At 43.4% G+C, this 27,287-nt stretch overlaps 1 protein-coding gene across 2 annotated transcripts; it reads left to right on the top strand.

Moving 5' to 3' along the window:
• The first annotated feature begins 564 nt into the window (after positions 1-564).
• On the top strand, positions 565-26,738 carry LOC311141025 (beta-adducin-like). Of its 2 annotated transcripts, XM_084176305.1 has the most exons (16): positions 565-785; positions 11,721-11,932; positions 12,621-12,768; positions 13,014-13,165; positions 13,645-13,725; positions 16,065-16,214; positions 16,445-16,588; positions 16,862-16,960; positions 18,593-18,769; positions 19,188-19,433; positions 22,000-22,107; positions 22,225-22,311; positions 22,623-22,691; positions 22,919-23,045; positions 23,899-23,982; positions 25,640-26,738. In XM_084176305.1, the coding sequence occupies exons 2-16, from the start codon at positions 11,768-11,770 to the stop codon at positions 25,906-25,908; spliced, it is 2,106 nt and encodes a 701-aa protein (XP_084032431.1). In that variant the 5' UTR covers positions 565-785; positions 11,721-11,767; the 3' UTR covers positions 25,909-26,738. The 2 variants fall into 2 exon arrangements, with proteins under 2 accessions (XP_084032431.1, XP_084032432.1); XM_084176306.1 differs by lacking the exon at positions 22,623-22,691.
• The last annotated feature ends 549 nt before the right edge of the window (positions 26,739-27,287 follow it).

Consider the following 27,287-nt stretch of genomic DNA (forward strand, 5'->3'; position numbering starts at 1 on the left):
ATTCTGACTTCAATATCATATTAAAAACTGAAAACATTCTCTCCACCCCATGGCAAAATGCATAGCATTGCATGAAATTAACTCTAAAACAAAAGAAATCTCACCTAACAAAGCCTCCAACAATGTTAAACAATACACATGCACTTCAAAATGTAATTTGACTGACTAACATAGTCATATTTGATTACTGACCCTCACCCCTACATAGGCCTATGGCTTTTGCCTGTTAATGCCATGCCTATGAAGGGTAGGACCTAATGGTCTTTGTTCGTTTTGCATTTTTTTATTTATTCCTTTATTTCCTTATTTCCAACCTCAAGCACAAGGTGGCGCCAGTTTGATTTAATTCGTGGTCAAAGCTTCAATGTTTATACAATATTACAATTCCAGGCGTCCATAGGACAAAAATAAAACTAACACTGTTGGGGTGTGCACCATTTTCACATTTAAATTTCTCACAAAAGGTGCTATCAAATCAAATAAATTGCTACAGAATTTTGGGGAGTGCAGGAGGTGTCGGAATCGTGCAGAAGACCTTACGGAGGTCAGGGTGTTGGAGTGTGGGCAGGCTTAGCGATTGGGCTGGTCCAGGCGCGCTCAACGATGAAAAACAGCGGGGATATATAGCAGGCGGCCGCGGTAGAGGCAGACATAACGGAATCACTTTGGACTATAAACATTAGCGTTGCATTTTAATTCCTGCAGATCGTGTTAATTGGGTTAATTCCTAAGGCAGAGGGTGTGACGCGCACCCACAAAGGACAAGGCGCAGAAAATGCACTGAGGTAAGCACTGAACATAACCTAAGATACCTGAAGGTTTTTGTCTTTGATGTAAATTCGTTTTGAGTAATTAAACCTATCAACATATTCGTGACAATCCATTTGCCGATACACAGCTATCATTTGGTGACATTGCTCCGCAATTAAATGCAAGGCTATACTGTAATGTGTGATGCATGCCTGCCATAACACTGATGAGAGAATGGCCAGTGATGTAGAAAATAAAATAATCTCCAACCTGAAATGAATAACATTTCTATGTCCCTATAATAATATAATTCCAAGAGCCTAGATGATCCACCGTTTCCTCCCAACTGTACTGCCTACTGTGGCCTACATTTTTATTGGCCTGCTAATCATCACCAGCAATCTGTTCTGCAGCAGCAGACATGGATGCCTATGATTTATGGACATTCTTCATCAGAATAGTATAGCCTATCTATTCTTTTCGATGTTAGAAATGCGTTTCTCTTGGCTTTAAACGTATTACATGGTGGTTCTGTTATATTTGAGTTGATGTTCATGTGGGGCACGATGCTCTTATTTTCAAATGTCAAACAGCATAATGGGAATTGGATTATGTCACGAGGAAGGACCGTCTTGCATGGATGCGTCCTTTATTTGTAATCTTTGGGGATTGGTCATTTCACTTTTTATTATGCAGATTGGGGCCTGTGTAGCCAGGCTATAATGGATTCCTGAGGACCAAAAGTGGCCGTCTCAGCGCACTGTCTTAGTAACACCACAACATAGCTCTGCATATTGCGGGTGGCCATCAGTTTAGATCCTCCTTCAGCCATGCAGCGCTGAAACATCAGTCGCCAGTGGGTGCTGCTTAGGTGGTGATGTTGCAGCGCTGCTCGCCTGGTTGCTAGGCAGCCGTGCAGGGGCCATGGGGTATCATATGAGGGATTCTGCTATGGAGGAACTGGACAAAATAGGGAGGCTAGGCCTATTTTTTTAAGGAGTCACTTGAATCCACATTCACCACCCCAAAGCATTGCCCTAGTCAGATGATAATTTGTTTTGAACAGACCTAAGCTTTAGTAATCATAATCAAATGGCTTATTTCATGTATGTTCATCAATAGCCTGTAATTAGCTATTGCTTGAAGTAGCTATTATCAGCACATCATCGTTACTGTGTATTTTTCCCTGACAGTGGAGGGGTAGACTTTTATCTGGGGAGTAGTGGGTGGGTGTGTATAGATAAGACAAGCACCCAGCATTTGTTCATGGCATAAGCCTAGTGGCTACCCGTCATTCAGGGCAGGTGGGGCAGAGCCCCAGGCTTGCCTGTTTTGCATGTTATTTTTGCATTAATATGTGTCACATATCAGTTTGCAAACAATGTAAAAAAATAAATAATAATTGAGTTAATAAAGCCGCATACAAACATGGTCTCTTTTTTGCTTTCTTGAGTAAGGCAGCTCCAAAATGCAGATGTTTCAGCCTAGCTCAGTGCTATCTGTGGTGGTGGGGCAGCCAGCAGAAAATACGGAGCGTAGGTGTTGGTAATGTTCTCTAGTTGCTCTGTGATTGGCTCAGTGTTCTGTCGCTCATGGGGACACTACGTCACCGCCAAGTCTAAGGGCACTCGAAAATACAAGCCCTTTGGGTGCTGCCATAGAGTTACATTAGAAGTGCCCATCCAAGAAGGCTCAAGGTCATTGGCCACAGATAAAATGATGTCAAATCACGTTATATCTACAGTAGCTTTGATTGGACTGATCATGTCAACATCATACTTTCAAAATCTTAGCTAGCAGTCATCATCATGAATCAATTCGACAATCTACTGGCAAATCCTTTTTAATCCTTGTCATATGAAGAGAAATAATGAAGAGAAATTATAGATAAAACATATCGGTGCTCATTGGCCATTGGACATAAGCATTACACAACAAGTTGGAAATCGCAAATTCAAAAATGAGTGGTTTGGAAGGAATCAGTGGCTAACTGCAAGCATTTCAAAGCAATCATTAGCCTGCTATTCAGTGGAGTGGCTGTGTGGTCCCAAATCTGGGATTAAGGGTCTCTTTTCCAAGTTTAAAATAATAAACATTCAACATTGGCCATGCTGTCAGTGCCGCGCTCAAAACAACTGTTAACTCGGAACCATGAAAACTTGACTTCAGTGAGTTCAAGACAACTGGGAAGATACATTTTGAACGGTCTCCCAACTCGGAATTGTAAATCCGGAACTCGGGCCTCTTTCTGGAGCTACGACCTGAAGATCACTGACGTCATCATGATTCAACCTTGTTTTTTAAATAAGGCTGAATGAACTGTTTTGCTGCCAGACAAGGCTCCACTGATAGCCAGGTGTAGCAGTGGTAAGATGTTGGGACTCTGCTGTTGTGGGCACCATTGTTGGCACAGTTTGTGGGCACCGTTTGTCAGCGTTATAGTGCAATTAATTAATTGTTTAGTGTTGTGTAGTGGCTTTGCTGGCAGGCATCCCACATTATTTTTGTTTGTTTGCCCCACCAAGATTTACATGGTAAAATCGCCACTGCACAAGCTTTTTATACCCTGAGAGAAATATTGTCTCTGGTGACCCAGCCACATCTTGGAACTGATAGTCTCAATTTATAATATGCCAGTGTATCTGTCCTTAGGGGGACGCCAAAGGTTGCATTACTAAATGGAGTCTATTTCACTGCATTATCATTCATTAGTAGGTGAAACCGACGTCAGTGTGCTTCTAACAATATAACTCAACTGCCCCTGTCCCCTTACCGGGCTCAAACTATTGGTCCCCTGCTCACAAACACACGAGACCGCCTTCCTTGACAACCTACTAACCGATTTGAGCTACAGAAAAATATCTAATTCAATAGCTCCATTGGTGACATTTCAAGCTAGCTGTGGAGTGAGTTTATGGCATGTTCTTAACTCCGTAGCATAGGCCTACATAGTTTCATGCAACTATTAGCAATGGAATCTGTTCAATTTTAGCCTACGTGTACAGATAAACTACACACAAGATTATGTGGAATATCTTTTATGTTCCAGATACTAATACTTATCATAAACATTATCGGTATGAAGTAAGTCAGAAAATCAATAATGTATGGAGACCTAATGGTTGAAGAGGAAGGGAGACAGATGCAGGAGAGAGGAGACAGTGGAGACATTACTGTCTGGAGAGATGCACTATGCCTCCATTTACCGAATCAAGGAAAGTGCTTAAGGTAGACAGACCCTGCCTGGCCCTTTCCTTGGTTCAACTCCAGCTGTCTTTGTATCTTTTAAGTACATTTTATCTAGGCTCCATGTTCTCTTTAAAAATGTAATGAAAATACATTCTCAAGATCCCAGTTGTTCAGCTGAACTTTAAAACTGACTAATTGTCTATTTTTCATAGATTTTTCTATTGTTGCGAAGTGTGCATTTTCATATTTCATTCCAGTTAACATCCTTCATCATCCACAATGTGTTGTTCCAACCTAGGTAGTGACAGCCATTGGTTCAGAAGAATGCCCACTCATCATTGATTGTGTATAGTTCACAAGTTTGCACATAATTGTTGATAACTATAAATGAAAACCATAATTACATCCTTTCAGAAGCCTTGCTCTAATCTCAGGGCATATTTCACGTGTTTAGATACTGATGGTTCGACAGATTTTCTGCAATGATTTTCCAGCATCCTGTCCAGTTTAGAAATCTGTCCAGCTGATACAACAGAACATGTAACCATTTACCCCTGGTCACGATCATGTTACATAATGTATTATCAGACCGATCACAAATGAATGTGTCCCTTTGTTCCTCCTGTCTGTGTCTGTTCCTTTAGAACACACCCAGGCTATTAAAACCCTTTCCTACAGTCAAATGACCAAATCACCCTCTAGTGGCTTCATTGGTGGAATGTTATTAATATTTTTCATAATTACATAATTCATAAAAAAATTATTTCAAAAACCACGCCAAAAATCCGGTGTTTCTATTTCAAACGGTTTTGTTATATTTCAGTCTTCTGTGATGTATAAAGTTTAATATTGGGATGCAAACTCAAATTGAATACATTTAAACTATATATTTTTAAAGCCCATAACCATTTGTGTAGGCTGTATACTTTTGTTTCAAAGTATATTTGTTTAATACTACCAAGAAACACTCTGTGTGACCCTGATTTACCCCACTGCAGTAAAAGGTTAAATCATCTGACAAAATAATGAGGACTGGAGCACAGAAGAAGAGACGACTGATATTTTTCAAGGGTTAATTTAAAACGTTAACAGCCCTACCAAAAGTGCTCAAGAGGAACTTTGATTAACACAATCCAATGCAACTTGGCCTATTCATTTATGAAAGATTATCTCATTGTTATGCATATAACTATGCTTGAATTTGCAGGAAGATATTAATGCTGAGTTTTCTGTTATTTTTAGAACTTTAGATCTAAACACCCTTTTCATCTCAAGTTCCAATGACAAAGATACTGTATCTTCACCCAGATATCTTATTTAAAGTTAGCTAGGTAGTGACAACTGGCTGAGTTAAAAGTGGGTTAGCATGGGTAAACAAGACAGAATCAATGCTGACTTGTTCCAAAGTAGTTCCATAATTAGTTTGTATCCACTAACTGCACTTTCTCTCATTAACCTAATGAAAGCCTGGCCAGAGAAATCAATCTGGGATTACTTATGTAATACTCCTATTCACTCCCTCTTTCCTCTAACTGCATCTACAGCTCTCAGAGTCAGGAGAAAGGCCTGGCTGTCATATCAATACAGTGAAAGAGGCCGGTGCATTTACACTGATCAATAAATGCTTGTAATGCACACATGCACATTAAATGTGGTTTCCACATGCCCAGCTCCTAATTTGGACTGGCAGAGGCTCATCTTATGACCAGCAGCAGAGGGGAGTTAGTGAACTGAGGGTATAGGGTTTGCCTGTCAGAGCTCCCATCTCCTACTCTTTCCTCCAGCTTTTTCTGGAACTCAGGTGATGAGGCTGGGGAGCAGGTGGAGGAGGAAGTAATGGTGGAGGAGTAGTATATTTGTTCTGATGACCCGGTTTGACATGACTCCAGTTTGGGAAACCCTGGTCTACACCAACAGGGTCACCAGGAGGGACCAGCCAATGAAGCTGGAAGTCCCACCCAGTTGACTACATAAAAAAAAAAAAAAAAAAAAAAAAAAAAAAAAAAATGGTGGAAGCCCTCAATGGCGCAGCCCATGCTAATACAGCCTTTTGGCCACTAGAGGCCTCTATCATTGTCTATGTCCCTGCCCTAAATAGTATACTTCCTTTGACCAGAGCTGTATGGGCCCTGGTCAAGTGTAGTGCACTATATAGGGAATAGCGTGCCATTTGGGATGCCAACACACTCACAACCACAGCACAGCATGAACTGGGACCTGCCAGGGCAGAGGCAACAGAAATGAGACTGTTTATATCAAGAGAGAATGGATGGAAAGCTTAGGCAAATAAATAAGTAACCTATATTAAAACTGATGAAAAATCTACCTGAACGTGGTGATACATTACACATAATTATGATATTTCTTTGATATTGTGTCTTGATGGAATGTGAGAACCAGAGCTAGTAGTAGCTTGATGTTGGACCACAGTAATGCACAATGCTTTCTGTGTACCAAGGCTAATTCAAGTTTGTACCGCCACAGAATAAAATCCTTAGAATGAAAGGTTGTGGGCAGCAGTTTATCCATACTATTAGGCCTGGTGGTGGGAGTGACTTAGTTGTGTGAGTAAGTGTTTGGGAGTAGAGTTAATGCATTAGGGAGGAGGAATTAAGAGTGCATTTAGATCAGTGGCGGTCGGTGCAGTTTAAGATGAGGGAGGACGCTAATTTTTTTATGAGCATGGCCTTATTTCTATTACAGCAAATTGGATGACTGTCATTCATATTCCATTCACCCAGTTCAATGTAACATCGATAGGTTTAGGCTACTACTAAGATACTTAAAATGTCCCTATACCCATCATGAGGTTGCTACAACCTAGCCTATGAATGAAAGTTTACAACGTAGGTGCACACAGGTCGAGAGAAAAATTTGAGGTCTGCCTTGCTCACTCTTGCCTGCATCTAGCTGATCTAGGGTGTAATCATTAGTCCAACAGTTGCAAACGAGAGTTTCTATTGGACAAATGCAGGTATGTTTATCCCCATTTCGCTCCGTTTGCTTCCGTTTAAGAAACATTTTTCGGAATGAATACACCCCTGATCACACGTAAACACATTTAACTTTCATAGCAGCCGCATTGTGTTCCTTCTTGCATCTGCGTGCTCTCCTCCTCTCACCTTTTCCCTTCGCTTGTGGACTTCAATGCACAACACATTAGGCGAAAAAACCTTTCCAAGCCAAACCATATCATAACTGCTAATCGCTACAAACAGCCTACATTGTTGTCACCATATTAGCTAAAGTAACGTCATAGTCAACACAGCTAATAGAACTAACACGTTAGTAACCCTGCTACAATCATGCAGTACAGTGTACAGTCAGTAAGCAGTTTAGCAGTTACACCGGCGAGCCCCCGGTGGCAATAAATAAACTGTTTGGGAGCTTGGGAAACCTTACCAACACAAGTGCATATCCTGAAATTCACCATTGACTATTTAAAAAAAAGACCCTTTACTCAGTACTTTGTTGAAGCACCTTTGGCAGCATTACAGCATCAAGTCCTCTTGCGTATGACGCTACAAGCTTGGCACACCTGTATTTGGGGAGTTTCTCCCATTCTTCTCTGCAGATCCTCTCAAGCTCTGTCAGGTTGGATGGGGTGCGTTGCTACACAGCTATTTTCAGGTCTCTCCAGAGATGTTCGATCGGGTTCAAGTCCGGGTTCTGGCTGGGCCACTCAAGGACATTCAGAGACTTGTCCCGAAGCCACTCCTGCGTTATCTTGGCTGTGTGCTTAGGGTCGTTGTCCTGTTGAAAGGTGAACCTTTGCCCCAGTCTGAGGTCCTGAGCACTCTGGAGCACGTTTTCATCAAGGATCTCTCTGTACTTTGCTCCATTCATCTTTGCCTCGATCCTGACTAGTCTCCCAGTCCTTGCTGCTGAAAAACATCCCCACAGCATGATGCTGCCACCACCATGCTTCACCGTAGGGATGGTGCCAGGTTTCCTCCAGACGTGACGCTTGGCATTCAGGCAAAATAGTTCAATCTTTGTTTCATCAGACCAGAGAATCTTGTTTCTCATGGTCTGAGAGTCTTTTAGGTGCCTTTTGGCAAACTCCAAGTGGGCTGTCATGTGCCTTTTACTGAGGTGTGGCTTCCGTCTGGCCACTCTACCATAAAGGCCTGATTGGTGGAGTGCTGCAGAGATGGTTGTCCTTCTGGAAGGTTCTCCCATCTCCACAGAAGAACTCTAGAGCTCTGTCAGTGACCATCGGGTTCATGGTCACCTCCCTGACCAAGGCCCTTCTCCCCTGATTGCTCAGTTTGGCTGGGAGGCCAGCTCTAGGAAGAGTCTTGGTGGTTCCAAACTTCTTCCATTTAAGAATGATGGAGGCCACTGTGTTCTTGGGGATCTTCAATGCTGCAGAAATGTTTTGGTACCCTTCCCCACATCTGTGCCTCGACACAATCCTGTCTCAGAGCTCTATGGACAATTCCTTTGACCTCATGGCTTGGTTTTTGCTCTGACATGCACTGTCAACTGTGGGACCTTATATAGACAGGTGTGTGCCTTTCCAAATCATGTCCAATCAATTGAATTTACCACAGGTGGACTCCAATCAAGTTGTAGAAACATCTCAAGGATAATCAATGGAAACAGGATGCATCTGAGATCAATTTCGAGTCTTATAGCAAATGGTCTGAATACTTATGTAAATAAGGTATTTCTGTTTTTAATTTTTAAGACATTTGCAAAAATTAAAAAGAAACTCAGGAATTATTTTTATTTAATCCATTATAGAATAAGGCTGTAATGTAACTAAATGTGGAAAAAGTCAAGGGGCCTAAATACTTTCTGAAGGCACTGTACATGTGTCTAATCGGAGCAGTTTCAGATAGCACAGGAGAGAGTGCATGTTTGGGGTCTTATCTGCTGTTAGCAGAAATGTGTGTGTGTGTGTATGTTCACTGGGGGAGGGTTGGTTGGCTCTTTTTGAAAACCTTTACGGTAAGTCTTTACTGGTTCTCCCAGTGCTGGCCCTCTATGATTGAGTTGACTTCCTGCTGGCGGGCGTTGTAATGTCGCTGTCTGAGCTCTTACTGCTAATACTTCATTTCTCCACTGCCCACTGGTTCCGCTAGCCTATAGCACACACAGGCTTTACTCTGTGGAGTAACTCATCCCTGGTGTGGGGGTGGGATGACCCCATCACTAGAAAGTTGAGGCTCAAGTTGGTACCTACAGTAGATACAAATAAAAAATAAAAAATAAATACAGTCGATTCATGCACTGTATTTATTGTTGAATAAATTAAGAGTGTGTGTGCAGATTTTGCTGCGAAGAGACAGATTCATTAGATCATTTGTTTTGGTACTGTCCATTTGTAGCTTGTTTTTGGACACAGGTCCAGGAATGGGTAAAGGATTGCAATATTTACCTGGAGCTAACCCTGCAGATAGCAATACTGGGTGATCTGACAAGTCATAGTCAATCAATCAATAATATAATAATACTTTTAGCAAAAATGTTTATTTTCAATTTACAATCTGTAGAAACAATGAGAATAGAAGGGTTCAGAACTTTTGTAAAACATCACAGTACAGTTGAAAAATATATGGCAAATAGAAATCCAATATGGATGGTGTTAAGAGATAGATGGGTGGTGTTGAATGGAGTTGAAGGATGGGACTAATAACAACTAACAACAACTAATAACAACAAGATAACTCATGTAAAGCATACTGTGTCCATAATAAGTATATAGGTTATAGGTTGAGAGCTTTTGTGAAAGAGCACAGTTAGAAAGATATGGCATATAGAAGCAAACCGGATGGACATCATGAAAATGATCAGAGAGGTTGAGGGTAGAGGAAGTTCAGGAGTAAAAACAAACAAAATAGAATTATTGTAAAATTGACTGTCCATAAAATGTATATAGTATGTATAAGCTGGAAGTAGAGGCCTAAGCATTGTTGTTCACTAGTTTACTCCAATTAGGGAAGGGGAGGTGGGGTTGGAAAGTAATAAAGGGAAATATATATATTTTTTAAAGGATATGTATATATATGTATGTATATGTATTTATATGTATGTACGTGTATGTATGTATATATATATACAGTGAGGGAAAAAAGTATTTGATCCCCTGCTGATTTTGTACGTTTGCCCACTGACAAAGACATGATCAGTCTATAATTTTAATGGTAGGTTTATTTGAACAGTGAGAGACAGAATAACAACAAAAAAATCCAGAAAAACATTATAAAATGATTTGCATTTTAATGAGGGAAATATGTATTTGACCCCTCTGCAAAACATGACTTAGTACTTGGTGGCAAAATCCTTGTTGGCAATCACAGAGGTCAGACGTTTCTTGTAGTTGGCCACCAGGTTTGCACACATCTCAGGAGGGATTTTGTCCCACTCCTCTTTGCAGATCTTCTCCAAGTCATTAAGGTTTTGAGGCTGACGTTTGGCAACTCGAACCGTCAGCTCCCTCCACAGATTTTCTATGGGATTAAGGTCTGGAGACTGGCTAGGCCACTCCAGGACCTTAATGTGCTTCTTCTTGAGCCACTCCTTTGTTGCCTTGGCCGTGTGTTTTGGGTCATTGTCATGCTGGAATACCCATCCACGACCCATTTTCAATGCCCTGGCTGAGGGAAGGAGGTTCTCACCCAAGATTTGACGGTACATGGTCCCGTCCATCGTCCCTTTGATGCGGTGAAGTTGTCCTGTCCCCTTAGCAGAAAAACTCCCCCAAAGCATAATGTTTCCACCTCCATGTTTGACGGTGGGGATGGTGTTTTTGGGGTCATAGGCAGCATTCCTCTTCCTCCAAACACGGCGAGTTGAGTTGATGCCAAAGAGCTCGATTTTGGTCTCATCTGACCACAACACTTTGACCCAGTTCTCCTCTGAATCATTCAGATGTTCATTGGCAAACTTCAGACGGCCCTGTATATGTGCTTTCTTGAGCAGGGGGACCTTGCAGGCGCTGCAGGATTTCAGTCCTTCGCGGCGTAGTGTGTTACCAATTGTTTTCTTGGTGACTATGGTCCCAGCTGCCTTGAGATCATTGATAAGATCCTCCTGTGTAGTTCTGGGCTGATTCCTCACCGTTCTCATGATCATTGCAACCTGCAACCCAGGTCGAGGGAGATTGACAGTTCTTTTGTGTTTCTTCCATTTGCGAATAATCGCACCAACTGTTGTCACCTTCTCACCAAGCTGCTTGGCGATGGTCTTGTAGCCTATTCCAGCCTTGTGTAGGTCTACAATCTTGTCCCTGACATCCTTGGAGAGCTCTTTGGTCTTGGCCATGGTGGAGAGTTTGGAATCTGATTGATTGATTGCTTCTGTGGACAGGTGTCTTTTATACAGGTAACAAACTGAGATTAGGACCTCTCCCTTTAAGAGTGTGCTTCTAATCTCAGCTCGTTACCTGTATAAAAGACACCTGGGAGCCAGAAATCTTTCTGATTGAGAGGGGGTCAAATACTTATTTCCCTCATTAAAATGCAAATCAATTTATAACATTTTTGACATGCGTTTTTCTGGAATTTTTTGTTGTGATTCTATCTCTCACTGTTCAAATAAACCTACCATTAAAATTATAGACTGATCATTTCTTTGTCAGTGGGCAAACGTACAAAATCAGCAGGGGATCAAATACTTTTTTCCCTCACTGTATATATATATATTTGCGAGAAAAAAAAACATGGGGGATTGGAAGTGATGTGTGTCAGTAGCAGGATGTAAAATGCTATTTTCTAAATGTATATTTATCTATTTGAAACAGCAATTAATTTATCTTCTTTTCCTCTTCCCAGCTCTCCCCAGCCCTCGTCCTGTGGCACCCCCTTGTGAGCAGTAGAAGATGAGCACCTCGCCCACCCCTAAGGGCACGCCTGTGCAGCAGAGCTCTAGCGATGGGGGCCCTAGTGATGGGGTCCTTGAGGCCCTTGTGTCTCCACAGCACTCTACACCCGGCTCCTCCGGGCACCAACACAAGAAACGCGTCTCCAGTCTCCTGCAGAGCCCGGTGAGTAGCACACTGTGTGCGTGTGTGTGTGTGTGTGTGTGTGCGTATGCGTGTTCATGTGTGTGCATATACACAACTTTTCAAGGAGCAGTTTTAAAAGGTCCCTCTTCAGTTTCGCATTATGGACATCCCTTACTCACACTACCCTGACCTCCCCCTCATCCCATCGTTCCACCCTTTCATGTCCACCCTGTGTCCAATCCCTCTGCCCTCCACTCTCCCTTCCCCCTCATTAGATCTCCAAAGATATGATTATCTCCACAGCTCAGATTTAATCTGCTCTGAATCACCACTTGACAGCTGCGGCTGCAGACGGTAGCCTTTGCCATAGTGGTGTGTGTGTGTGTGTGCATGTGCCGTGCCTGTGTGCGCGTGTGTGTGTGTGGGAGGGACACAAAAAGGCTAAAGAGGGCTGGAGCAGCGGACAGTGCTAAGGAATGGCGGGAGGGAAATGCATTAGATGATGCAATCATGTTAGATGAACAGAGGTGACTCCGGTTTAAAAGCCATTTATGTGAACATTTGATGTGTCTGTCTGCTCTAGGAACTATTCTGATCCGTGCTGTATTTGTGAGTGTGTTTGGGTGAGTATTTTAGCACTCAGGCTAATTGTGTGTATTTTAGAAGCATGCAGGCTTATAGTTGTGTGTGTGTGTGTGTGTGTGTGTGTGTGTGTGTGTGTGTGCAGTCGTTCCATGAGGAGCTGGATGTTCTGATCCAGGAACAGATGAAGAAGGGAGGCAGCAGCTCCAACCTCTGGGCTCTAAGGCAGCTAGCTGACTACATGGCCTCTCACGGCTCACCTGCCGCCCTGTCCGCCTCCCCCTCCAGTACAGGTACTGTATAGGTACACACACACATGCATGCGCACACACATACACACACTCAAACATACTCACAGACATACTCATGTTCAAATACACGTCACTCAGACATTGAGCCAAATAGGGCAATTTTGCAATCGATTTCTAACATCAAGACACAGACAACTAACTCCCCGAATCACCTCACCAACAGATAACAAACACACACACACAAGATAATGTTCTGTGATCTGCTATTGACTTCTCTCTCTGTGTAGGCATGATGATGGTGACGCCCATCAATGACCTACATGGCTTGGAGCCCAGCAGCATGGTGAAGGGAGAGAGGCTGATGCGCTGTAAACTGGCCAGTGTTCACCGCTTGCTGGACCTCTACGGCTGGGCCCAGCTCAGCCACACCTGCCTCACCGTAAGTAGACCTGCCTGGCTGACAACCTCTTTCTGTGTTTCTTTCTCTATATCATTATTTTACTTTGTTCTTTTAGAGCCCTATTTTGACAATGCAAAAAACACTACTGTCAAAAGAGATGGTTTTAGTACATCACTACCATTACAATGTCCATTAGGGTAAAATTGTATGCAAGTTTTGACATTTTGGAGCAGATACTTGACTATGCAGTTGTGTAACTCATTTTTAAAGGACATCATCTCAGTTTTTACCTTTACTTTCTCACTCTCTCACTCTCTCTCTCTCTCTCTCTCTCTCTCTCTCTCTCTCTCTCTCTCTCTCTCTCTCTCTCTCTCTCTCTCTCTGTTTGTTCTATTTTTTACCTTTGGCCTTATTCTCTCTCTGTTTGTTTTCTATCCATCCCTTTCTTTTCTCTATCCCTCTCTCTGTTTGTAAAGTTTGGTATCTGACAGAGCTATGTGTGTGTTGTCTCCTGTCAGCTGCGTGTCAGTAAGGAACAGGAGCACTTCCTGGTTCTGCCCGATGGCCTGGCCTATGGTGAGGTCACTGCCTCTAGCCTGGTGAGTTCACTACTAATTCTGCTCCACAGTCATAAAGTGAACCTATATACTTGCTGTGGGTTATTATGTAAATAGCCTGATCCACATTTGAGTTTAGCTGCTAACATAAACAATACTTTTAACTGGCCGATGCACATACAGTGGGGAAAAAAGTATTTAGTCAGCCACCAATTGTGCAAGTTCTCCCACTTAAAAAGATGAGAGAGGCCTGTAATTTTCATCATAGGTACACGTCAACTATGACAGACAAAATGAGGGAAAAAAATCCAGAAAATCACATTGTAGGATTTTTAATGAATTTATTTGCAAATTATGGTGGAAAATAAGTATTTGGTCAATAAAAAAAGTTTCTCAATACTTTGTTATATACCCTTTGTTGGCAATGACACAGGTCAAACGTTTTCTGTAAGTCTTCACAAGGTTTTCACACACTGTTGCTGGTATTTTGGCCCATTCCTCCATGCAGATCTCCTCTAGAGCAGTGATGTTTTGGGGCTGTCGCTGTGCAACACGGACTTTCAACTCCCTCCAAAGATTTTCTATGGGGTTGAGATCTGGAGACTGGCTAGGCCACTCCAGGACCTTGAAATGCTTCTTACGAAGCCACTCCTTCGTTGCCCGGGCGGTGTGTTTGGGATCATTGTCATGCTGAAAGACCCAGCCACGTTTCATCTTCAATGCCCTTGCTGATGGAAGGAGGTTTTCACTCAAAATCTCACGATACATGGCCCCATTCATTCTTTCCTTTACACGGATCAGTCATCCTGGTCCCTTTGCAGAAAAACAGCCCCAAAGCATGATGTTTCCACCCCCATGCTTCACAGTAGGTATGGTGTTCTTTGGATGCAACTCAGCATTCTTTGTCCTCCAAACACGACGAGTTTAGTTTTTACCAAAAAGTTCTATTTTGGTTTCATCTGACCATATGACATTCTCCCAATCCTCTTCTGGATCATCCAAATGCACTCTAGCAAACTTCAGACGGGCCTGGACATGTACTGGCTTAAGCAGGAGGACACGTCTGGCACTGCAGGATTTGAGTCCCTGGCGGCGTAGTGTGTTACTGATGGTAGGCTTTGTTACTTTGGTCCCAGCTCTCTGCAGGTCATTTACTAGGTCCCCCCGTGTGGTTCTGGGATTTTTGCTCACCGTTCTTGTGATCATTTTGACCCCACAGGGTGAGATCTTGCGTGGAGCCCCAGATCGAGGGAGATTATCAGTGGTCTTGTATGTCTTCCATTTCCTAATAATTGCTCCCACAGTTGATTTCTTCAAACCAAGCTGCTTACCTATTGCAGATTCAGTCTTCCCAGCCTGGTGCAGGTCTACAATTTTGTTTCTGGTGTCCTTTGACAGCTCTTTGGTCTTGGCCATAGTGGAGTTTGGAGTGTGACTGTTTGAGGTTGTGGACAGGTGTCTTTTATACTGATAACAAGTTCAAACAGGTGACATTAATACAGGTAACGAGTGGAGGACAGAGGAGCCTCTTAAAGAAGAAGTTACAGGTCTGTGAGAGCCAGAAATCTTGCTTGTTTGTAGGTGACCAAATACTTATTTTCCACCATAATTTGCAAATAAATTCATTAAAAATCCTACAATGTGATTTTCTGGATTTTTTTCCTCAATTTGTCTGTCATAGTTGACGTGTACCTGTCAAGGGCTGAGGTTAATGTGGTGTGGGAGTCAGGCGCAGGACACCGAAGCTTAGTCCAACAAAGTTTACTAGTGCAACACAAGGCAAAATACAATCAACGGCCTCAACATAAAACAGAGGCGAGCGATTACGCAAACTGTGCGTAAACTACAAAACAACAAACAGAGAAAACACGCAGCACTAACGGACAGGCGAATAACAACACACAAACTAACCAACACAAGACAGGCAACTTATAGGACACATAATCAGACACAAACGGACACAGGTGCAATAGACAGACAAAAGCAATCAAACATCGAAACATCTAACGGTGGCAGCTAGTACTCCGGGGACGGCTAAAGCCGAAGCCTGCCCGAGCAAGGAGGAGGAGCAGCCTCGGCAGAATCCGTGACAGTACCTATGATGAAAATTACAGGCCTCTCTCATCTTTTTAAGTGGGAGAACTTGCACAATTGGTGGCTGACTAAATACTTTTCCCCCCCACTGTAAGTACTAATTATTCAGTCAACTAACTGATGCTTAGTTTAACTTGCCCCTGTTATTACAGAACTCCTTCAAGAAGGGCTTAACTTAGTTAAACATTGTAATAAACAATACGCTTTGCAATAAGCATTACACAAATATAAATGAATGTGACACTGAGTGCTGATGCTAGTGTTGCTCTGCGTTGTTGTCCTCCCAGGCGAAGGTGAATATCCTGGGGGAGGTGGTAGAGAGGGGCAGCACCACCCTGGGGGTAGACCTGGATTCCTTCAGCCTCCACTCAGCCATCTACTCCACCCGGCCAGACGTACGCTGTCTGGTGCACCTCCACACCCCTGCCACCGCCGCCGTGAGTCACACATACACTGGGGCTGGGGCCTGGGGGACAGGGCACACTCAGAACTATCATTATTAACATCTTTTCACATAGTCTCAAATGTTTTAGGACTAGGGAGCACTAGAGATGATACTTTTTAGGATAAGATGTAGGCATTATTCACATTTAATGATGACCAGTGTTGAAAAAACCTGTCTAATCCTTCATTCCAGAATGTGACTTATAGTTGTCTCTGTGTGCAGGTGTCCGCCATGAAGTGTGGCCTCCTGCCACTGTCCCATGAGGCTCTGCTGGTGGGTGAGGTGGCGTATTATGACTACAATGGGCTGATGGAGAACGAGGAGGACAGGGTGGAGCTCCAGAAGAGCCTCGGGCCCACCTGCAAGGTGACAACATTACGGCAGAGCAAGGGTTGTAAATGTCCTGATACTGCTAATTTGCTGCTTGAGAAAGAGCAAAAATTAGTTTTCCCATAAATAGGGAAAACATTAGTTACTTTTACTCAATATATTTGTAAAACAATAACAATTGCAATGACATGGCCGAAGAAAGAGGAGGAAATGAGAGATAATGAACAAAAATCCCCACAGAGTGTACTCTGAGGCAAAAGAGGGTTTTACTATGTTTTTTGTCTTGCTGAAGTCTATCTTTATTCCTAGGTGCTGTTGCTTCGAAACCATGGCATCGTGGCCCTGGGGGAGTCAGTGGAGGAGGCTTTCTACACCATCTACCACATCCAGGCTGCCTGTCAGATCCAGGTACAGAGACACACATACTGACATCGCTTCTGCCTGCTCCCTCCTGCCAAAGGCTTGAGGCACAACTCTGACAGCCACACTGAGAGAGAAAGGGAGGACTCCCAGACTCATAGCTCAGTGACTGTGTGTGCGTGAGAGAGAAAGGGAGAGGGAGAGAGAGGGAGGGAGTGAGAGAGAGAGAGAACTGCCAGACTCATAGCTCAATGTCTGTGTATGTGTGTGTATGAGAGAGAGAGAGAGAGTGAGAGCTTTGGCAGCTTCACTCCTGAATGCTTGTCCTTGTCCTTGCCTTAGTACCCTAGACTTCCTGACGGGCCGCCCCCAGGTGGTAAGGGTAGGTAACAACACATCCGCCACGCTGATCCTCAACACGGGGGCCCCTCAGGGGTGCGTGCTCAGTACCCTCCTGTACTCCCTGTTCACTCATGACTGAACTGCATGGCCAGGCACGACTCCAACACCATCATTAAGTTTGCCGATGACACAACAGTGGTAGGCCTGATCACCGACAACGATGAGACAGCCTATAGGGAGGAGGTCAGAGACCTAGCCGTGTGGTGCCAGGACAAAAACCTCTCCCTCAATGTGATCAAGACAAAGGAGATGATTGTGGACTACAGAAAAAAGAAGAGGACCGAGCACGCCCCCATTCTTAGCGACGGGGCTGTAGTGGAGCAGGTTGAGAGCTTCAAGTTCCTTGGTGTCCACATCACCAACAAATTAACATGGTCCAAGTACACCAAGACAGTCGTGAAGAGGGCATGACAAAACCTATTCCCCCTAAGGAGACTGAAAAGATTTAGCATGGGTCCTCAGATCCTCAAAACGTTCTACAACTGCATCATCGAGAGCATCCTGACTGGTTGCATCACTGCCCGGTATGGCAACTGCTCGGCCTCCAACCGCAAGGCACTACAGAGGGTAGTGCGTACGGCCCAGTACATCACTGGGGCCAAGCTTCCTGCCATCCAGGACCTCGATACCAGGCGGTGTCAGAGGAAGGCCCTAAAGATTGTCAAAGACTCCAGCCACCCTAGTCATAGACTGTTCTCTCTGCTACCGCACGGCAAGCGGTACCGGAGCGCCAAATCTAGGTCCAAGAGGCTTCTAAACAGCTTCTACCACCAAGCCATAAGACTCCTGAACATCTAATCAAATGGTTACCCAGACTATTTGCATTGTCCCCCCCCCCCCCCCCCTTTACGCTGCTGCTACTCTCTGTTTATTATCTATGCATAGTCACTTTAATAACTCTACCTACATGTACATATTACCTCAATTACCTCGACTAACCGGTGCCCCCGCACATTGACTCGGTATCGGTACCCCCTTTATATAGCCTCGCTATTGTTATTTTACTGCTGCTCTTTCATTATTTGTTACTTTTATTTCTTATTATCTTTTTATTTAATGTTTTTGGGGTATTTTTGGGGGGATATTCTTTCTTAAAATTGCATTGTTGGATAAGGGCTTATAAGTAAGCATTTCACTGTAAGGTCTATACCTGTTGTATTCGGCGCATGTGACAAATAAAATTTGATTTGATTTGATTTTTGTATGTGCAGTACTGTAACTGTACGCTGCCAAACACAAAGCATAACACACTGCTGCAATCCTGTGTTGTGCTGACAGGTGTCAGCATTGTGCAGCGCTGGAGGAGAGCAGAACCTGATCATGTTGGACCGCTCCACCCATAAACCCAACGCTGCAGGCACCGTGGGCTGGGCCGGATCCACCTTCGGCCCCCTGACCAAGAGTCGACTCGGGGAGCACGAGTTTGAGGCTCTCATGAGGACTCTGGACAACCTGGTGAGATCAAAACACAGAAGCACATTTACAATACTACAACTATTCTCAATTTAGTGGAATGATTCAATGTAGAGTACTGATTTACAATGCTACAAGCATTGTCAATTTAGTGGAATGGGGAAAGTAATTACGAATAGGGTAGGTAAAATGTTGTTTATGACATGCACTGGTCTGGATCTTATCAAACAGATCACTTGTGTCCCCCTGCACTAATGCATTAACATCCACCATACACAATACTGGATAAACAGTACTTAGAATATGCAGAAACTAAGAGGGACCCAGGCACAGGTCTTACCTACTTTAACCCTCCAGGATGTGGATCATATGGATCACTTTTACCTTTGGACATTGGACATTTACAATATATCAATCAGACAGAAACTTGACTATAAACCTCCCTGTCCCCACCCTCCAGGGTTACCGTACCGGCTACGCCTACCGCTTCCCCGTGCTACTGGAGCGTTCACGGACACGGAGGGAGGTGGAGGTCCCCGCCACAGTCCACTCCTTCCAGTTTGAGGAGGAGGGAGTGCACCCATTACCCCGCCAGCACCCCTACGCCCAGCGGCAGCAGCAGGAGAAGACCCGCTGGCTCAACACCCCCAACTCCTACCTGAGGGTGAACCAAGACCAAGCCAGCCCCGGACACCAGCGCACCACAGTAAGTACCTGAGGGCAAGCCCCAGACACCAGCGCACCACAGTAAGTACCTGAGGGCCAGCCCCAGACACCAGCGCACCACAGTAAGTACCTGAGGGCCAGCCCCAGACACCAGCGCACCACAGTAAGTACCTGAGGGCCAGCCCCAGACACCAGCGCACCACAGTAAGTACCTGAGGGCCAGCCCCAGACACCAGCGCACCACAGTAAGTACCTGAGGGCCAGCCCCAGACACCAGCGCACCACAGTAAGTACCTGAGGGCAATGTTCCCTCTAAGCTGCGTGCGTGCGTGCCCGCAGTAGCCTGAGACTGCCATGCAGCTCCCCCGGGACTGCTGAGCAGAAATATCAGCCCACAGAGAGAAGCACACTCAACTTCACTCAACTTTCTAGAGCAGTGTTCACCAAGGCATTCCTAGTCGATCGCCAAACATTTATGTAAAACACCCAACGATAAAGCCTTGTGTTCCTATTATTTTATTCTTCTTCTCGGGCTGTTGGCGGTAGGTGCACCCTATTCATCTGCCCTGTGCGCCGGGTAGGCAAACTGTTGCCATTTTGAACCATTTCATATATCTGAAGGTACAAACTCTACCTTCCCAGCGGGCCCAGAGAGCAAATCAAGTGCACATTGGCCTACTGCTGGCCAATCAGATGGCTCATATTACTGTGTCTGCAGTAATGTCGCAGCCATAAGAAATCTACAGCAAAATTGATACTGTGAGATTTCAAAACGTTTAAAACCATGACTAGAGAGAGACTGTCAACGAATACAGCAAAGAGCTGCTGTTTTTATGAGTGAGTTCATGTTTAAGTTCTTACTCAGCACTGTCAACACTTTGTATTCAACACTTTATTAAGCCATAAAATGCGCATTCTTCCTATTTCCACTCAGCGCTACAACAAGCACTGCAGCAGTAATGAATGAGTAGGAAAGTGTATCTATAGGATTGCAATGTTGTTATAATTAGCGGTTTGGGTCTTTTTTTTATGTCAAGGAATATTTCACTTTCTCTGTTCATAGGAATAACAATATGAATTTGCGCATGAGGCAGAAATAATGCGGTGCAACTGAAGTTTCATCATCAGCTGGAAGACGGTGTCCCTTTTTGGTCAGTGTCAGTGGAGGAAAGGGAGAGCGGAGGGATGTTGAGAGGTGGACCCCCAGTCTGCTGCTCTCTCCCTTCCCTCTGCTGAGACTAACCATCAGATGCAGGCACCATCAGCCCAGTAAAATAGAAATAAAAAGCAAATGATTTAAATGTCTGCTCACTCAGCTGTGCCTCACAAGTAATACAACAATGGATCTATCACCGGTGGGATCATATAGCATGCCTCAAATTTTGAAATATGATTTTTAAAAATGGCCTGAACAACAATGCATTGGCAGAGCAATTCAAGCAAAGCCAAAATGCTGTGATAATGTATTGGGCCTATAGCTTACTGCACAAACCTCATTGCTACAGTACTGTTTTTTTATTGGTTAAGCATAGGCTTATGTTTTTTAAGTCATGTTTAAAAAATAAATCTGACTCAGAAATTGATTGACTCAGAAAAGGTTGGTGACCACTTCTAGAGTTTTCCCTGTTAACACTATCAACGTTTAACCTTTACTGTGGCAATTGTGATCGAATCAACGCAATATTAGTCACTTTCAATGCAACATACCGAAACAAAACAAACTATGCAAGAGATTTTGTGTGCTTGAAAAGGCGTTTAAAACAGGCTGTTTGCTGTAGTACCTCAGGGAGAGAGATTGTTACAGAGGAATGGAGTCCTTTCAGACAGAACAATACAAGGCAGACAGAGACCCTCTTACATTGTAAAGTGGTTATCCCACTGGCTATAGGGTGAACGCACCAATTTGTGAGTCGCTCTGGCTAAGAGCGTCTGCTAAATGACGTTAATGTGCCCTTGAGCAAGGCACTTAACCCTAATTGCTCCTGTAAGTCGCTCTGGATAAGAGCGTCTGCTAAATTACTAAAATGTAAATGTAAATGTACATCAGGCAGGGGGAGGAGACTAGCTCTCGCTCTCTCTCCTGTACCTCCCACCCTCTCTTTCTCCTGTCCTCTGCATTGCAGGGGAGTGCCCAGTACTGGTGTCGATTACTGCAGTGCTGAGTCTGCCCTCTGGTGGTGGAAAAGAAAGGCACTGCAGTGGTGTTTCTCTGTCTGAGAACACACGTGATAATAATAACACTGCACTCAGAATGACAACAACACTGTGTAACACACTGGTTTAAAATAATGGTTATTGTTGTATCTTGATTTCAGTTAAACATGCTTTCAGAGTCAAATGACCATGGTGCAAATATTCTTTACTGGATTCAATAGAATATCAGGAGGATGTCATCCGAGAAAAAGGCATATTGCCCAGCCCAATGCCTTTCTCTCTCTCTCTCACGCTCTCTCATATATAAGATCAACTTTGTCCCCAAAAAATGTAATTGAAAGCACAAACGTGTTGATGGGGAAAAAGCATTTCAAGCAATGTTTATGGGATGTTTATGGGATGGGTCATGCAGCAGAACTCCTGACCCTTAATACTCCTCTCTCCTTCCTCAGTGGCTGAAGACAGAGGAGATGCAACAAGGAGCCATCAAGATTGAGAACTCAAATCAGTTTGTTCCTCTTTTTACCAACCCTCAAGAGGTGCTGGAAACACGAAATAAGGTACCTTTGCCTTACGGCTCCCAGTGAGCAATGATGTCACCGTATGGATGTACTACAGGGATCACATGGTTTGGTGTTGGGTTTTCAGCCTTTCAGGTTGTTGTTGTTTATCTCCAGATCCGGCAGCAGAACCGTCAGGACATGAAGACAGCAGGACCCCAGTCCCAAGTACTAGCTGGTGTCATAACGGATGGTAGTCTACCGGTAAGGCTCAAGTACTAGGCCTACAGTGATGTGGCTACTAGTGCTGGAGTATGTGTGAATGCTTGCTTTTTACATTTTCATTTGATGTGCTGTATTTCTGTCTTTGATGTTAAACTGAGACCCTATGGTCTTGTCGCAAGAGATGGATTGTTTACCCTGTTGTCCTGGTTAAATACGATTCCTAACCCAGCTGCAGAAGCTACTTTGGCCACCTAACCATCCCCACTAATCATCCTCTTTCCCCTGCTTCTCATTGTATCATCCATTCATTCATTCAACCCCTCATCTTCCACCCTGCTACTCTTCCCCAGGTCCAGCAAAAACTGCATGTTGCTGTAAAAAAGAGTGTGCTCTCAGTCAACAATAACAACAAAGTAAAGGTAAACAAATAAATAACATAGTCAGAGCGAGAGAGAGGGCATCATGAACCATGAAGACGATTAAACCAATGAGCTCTTCTTAGAGCAAACACAAAGAAGATGGGAACTTTACTGGGAATGAGTCATTTGAGTGTGACATTGAAATGAGATGGGAAGCCTCTTGGGTCGACAATGACTATCAAAACCAAAACAATTGTAACATCCTTCCCTTCTCCTTTTCACCCTAGTCTCCAGACCCGGCAGAACTTGCGAAACCTGAGCCAGAGACCCCCAACCCGTTTAACCAGCTGACAGACAAGGAGCTGGATGAGTACCGCAAGGAGGTGCAGAGGAAAGCAGAAGGTCAAACAGATGGTAAGTGCACTGCTACCAAAAGCTATCCCTCACACTAAATCGAGAGCTTGGGACTATAAGGTTCTATCTGCATTTTTGAAAACAATATATGTTATTATATAGTACTCTAAATATCCCAATTCATGTTGTTAAGTTCAAAGTATACAAGATCAAAAAATTGCTACACCATTCAAACCAATGAGGGTTTGGAACTTTAAAGCCAATTATCTCAGAATCATCTTTTTGCAGATAGAACCTAATATCCCAAGCTCTAGAAATGTTCCCTTACACTATCCCTCACTCAAAATGTGTCTCGCTGTTGCCTGACGACTCAAACAAATTATTCCGCTGCTCTATGTTCGCTACATACTTCAGTCTGAGACTGTCATCGTTGAAGTCGTTTGTGGTGACGTTAAAATGAGGGGTGTTGTACAAAAAGTAATCAGCGATTGGTTCATCTCTAACCAATCAGAGTATTAAAGCCAATGACACATTTTCTAAACGCCACTTTACCCACGTGTGTTATGGCTCTGGCCCAAACCATCGGTTCCTGGGACCAATCAGAACGGTTAGAATGTGTTTGCCTTCTATAAATATTTTGGGAGGTACTCAGATCCAGACTCATTGCGGAGAAGAAACTAACGTCTGTGGGCGTGGCGTAGCATTTGGCCGGAGCAAGGAGTTTGGGTAGCCAGGCAAGGCTCGCTATACTCACAGCAATGAAACCTCAGACTGTACAGTTAATGTGTCTTTCTTTCACCTATTCCTAATTCACTTCTCACTCTGCCTCACAACTCTTGCACGCGGCTTACTAGAATTAGCTCTATGTACTGTTCTCCTGTGTCTGTCTGTCTGTCTTTCTGTGCGTCAGTAGGGGAGGAGGTGGAGAATGAGAAGGAGTCTCCCCCAACTACCCCCCCCACCAACAACCCTACCCCCTGCAATCCCCCACCCTCAGGTGAGACTCGGCCTGCAGTGCTGAACACACACAGCTGTCGCTGCTTGCCTTGCATACAGGGGAGAAGGACTGCTCAAATTCCTACATGACAATATGTGGGACCCTGTACTGTTGTCTCCACTCTGTGCCTCTTCAACTGCTCATTGCCAACCCCTGTTGCGCTCACCATCGTTGAATATTTCCCAAAATATTTAAATCCTAACTTGAGATATGTAACATGGACGTTCACATTAAACATGCATTGATATCAATGTATGGAGTTACGTGCATGGATCTCAATTAGTAGACTATTGTACAATAAGCTCAATGGCTGAGTGATGTGTGTGTGGTGGTGTTTGTTGTTGTTGTAAATGTCACATTTCAGTGCCGTCTTGTGACGCCCATCTGTCTTCACAACTACTGTATGTACCTCTCTCCTTCTGTCTCTGTGTTTGTCTTTGTCTATGTTCCTCTATACTGACTCATAGGGCACCCCTCTGGTACTAAGATCTTGTCTCAATAGTAAGTAAGTACTGAGAAACAAACTCTAAGACATTGTTGCACTCTCATTAACCAAGCATGTTCTGTTGGGCACAACTGCAATGACATGACATGTCTGCAGTGAAGGGGAGAGTGGGGTAAGTTGAGCCAAAAGGGTAAGTTGAGCCACCCTTGTTTCTAGGAAACCATACCCCAAAAAGAATTTGACCAAATATTTAGAAAGAGGTCATCATTTCATGGAGTCTGTGAAGGAAGCAACCACATGGGAAAAGTGGTAAGCAATTTAGGTCTAAAAAAGTCTAATGAATTTAATGTGTTAGAAGTTTTATGATACTTGCATCTAAACTAAAGTAGATCATTTTAAGATTCTTATATGTTCAGTTGGGGTCTCTATAAGCTTCAATATGAGGTCCTAAACATGTCCTAGCATGAAAGTGCATTCTTGTAGCTGTGTGGGCTAATATAGTCAAAATGTTTGCCTTGGGTTTAGTTGAGCCAATGGGCATGGGGTAAGCAAATGTAAGTGTTTTCTTCCCAGGCGTAATGCAAGGCATTATCACTGGGATATGAGGTAACAACAGGGCCTGGCCTATGTTAAAAGTGTTTTAAAAAGTACCAAGTGTTTATTATGTGTTAAGCCTGTGTTAAAAGTGATTGTGATTGTGTTGAATTGTGTTTGGGAAATAAAGATAAAGAGTTTTAAAAAGGTAGTGGTAATATTTCAGTCAGTACAGAAATGTGTAGGCGGCTTAACTTACCCTGTCCTGCGGCTCAACTTACCCCATACCCGTATCACCTTTTTTGGGGCAAGCTATGTTTTTACATGAATTCTGATTATTTCCAGGGATACACAACATCCTGAAATATATGTATATATCTTTGTTAGAAATAATACTATTATTTCCCTTAACAGAGTGATGCTGAATGTAAAAAATGGTTCCACTTACCCATAGCCGCAGGAATATGTTTTGTCGCATGCACTACAGACGGAGATATCGATGGTGGGGGGGGGGGGGTTGTATCTTTTTTAGGGGGTGCTGCAGCACACCTACTTCCCGCATACTATGGACTTACCCCACTCTCCCCTACTTTTCCATGCAGCTAACACAAACAAATCAATTTTGTCTGATTGTGTTTTTTGTTCTTTTTTTTTTTACTCCAATAATAAATGAACAAGATGAGACAAAGAAAGACTCCACGGCAGTTCAGAACGGGAAAGGAGAGGAGGAGAAGCAGACCACGGAGGAGCTGGAGAAAGGGATGAAGGCTTTGTCTACCAATGACACTTCTACACCCCCCTCCACCACCCCTGCTGCCCCACCCGCTAAACCGCCCAGCAACACCCCTGAGGGATCCCCCTCCAAGTCCCCCTCGAAGAAGAAAAAGAAGTTCAAGGCCCCCTCATTCCTAAAGAAGAGCAAGAAGAAAGAGAAAGCTGAAACTTGAGGGGACATGTAAAAGATTCTGACACACACCCTCCACTTCTCACTCACACTCAAGTCTCCTGTATGTAAAGCTCAGTCACTCATCACGTCTAGAAGTAATTCTAATTCTATGTTTTATTTGGCGATATTGTTTCTGTACAACTCTCAAATGATCTTGAAACAATCCACAATAATTCAAAATGAAATAGAATCAACAACACCACCTGAATGATGCACTCCCTATTTATTATAAGAAGGAATGCACTTGACACAATATGATTATAAACCAATGCTGCATTGAAGCATCCTCATAGGTACCCCCTGGTCTGGTCATGTTTATTAGTTTTTAATAGTCAGATGAAGGTGACAGGTATGTACAGTAATGCGAGCACAGGTGCAGTACATCTAGAATTATGCAGGTATAATAATGTGCTATTTTTTAGCAGAAGTCTTGTTCCAATTAAACTAACTATTCAAGTCATAGACAGCAGGGACAAATAAGAAAATAAATGCTTAAAAAAAAAGTCCCGAACATTAAGCTGACAGCTATAAATGCCACTAATACCAAGCAAGGATATGATCTAAGCATTATGGAAGAAACGTGTTGCTTGATGTTGCAAACTGAAGCCAAACTAAAAGGCACTAAACATTCCACTTTTCACCAAATGTTTCTTTGAAATATGTGTACAAAATGCCTCTACAGCTGTAATTATTTTTATGATCAGTAGCTGTTATCAAAATGCTGATGTGTGATATTTGTTGGTTTTTAATGTATTATTTCATATTAGAATGTAAAGTGAAAAGTTGCCAGGTTAAAATGTACCAGTCATTAAAGATCAAAGTTGATTTCAATCCAGTTTGGTTTGATCTGTTCTTCGTTACACTAGCAAATGTACTTGATGTGAGATTCAGGGACAATAAAGTAGCCATTCTGATATACCTTGCCTAACCTTTTTATAATGTATCTTGGTTAGATATGCCTTCATTTATCAAGGCATGATCTCATGAGTGATAGGAATAACATGTGCTTCAATATGTTTTTAGTTTTTTTTACTTCATGTCCATGGTTGTCAACCGTACCGCATGAATAGAACGTAAATCACAGAGGTTAGATGTTGTGGTGGCAGCTGCAGAGAAGTACTTGGGTGTACGATATTTTACTGCAGAAGAGTTACAAGGTGTTTTGAACGATAGTGTCCCGTCCTCCCAGGCTGCTGGCCTGGTGCAGGAACAGATAGGGCCAAAGTAGTTGAATAGTGATGATGTTTTAGTGGGTGTAGGGTTAGTTGGTAGGGCAATTTTTTCACAAAGTGTAATGAATTTATACTACAGAATAGTAGGCTGATACACAGCCAATACAGTAGGCGGCGGCAGGCACCTAAAACATTTGTTTGGGGACCA

Source organism: Coregonus lavaretus (genome assembly GCF_964263955.1).
Source record: "Coregonus lavaretus genome assembly, chromosome: 14".
NCBI lineage: Eukaryota > Metazoa > Chordata > Actinopteri > Salmoniformes > Salmonidae > Coregonus > Coregonus lavaretus.

Excerpts from the sequence above, each read along its gene's own strand:
- LOC311141025 (XM_084176305.1), top strand. The coding sequence starts at position 11,768 with ATGAGCACCTCGCCCACCCCTAAGGGCACGCCTGTGCAGCAGAGCTCT. Across the intron at positions 13,726-16,064 it reads AGGTCACTGCCTCTAGCCTG|GCGAAGGTGAATATCCTGGG; the intron begins GTGAGTTCACTA and ends TTGTCCTCCCAG. Across the intron at positions 22,692-22,918 it reads ACAATAACAACAAAGTAAAG|TCTCCAGACCCGGCAGAACT; the intron begins GTAAACAAATAA and ends TTTTCACCCTAG.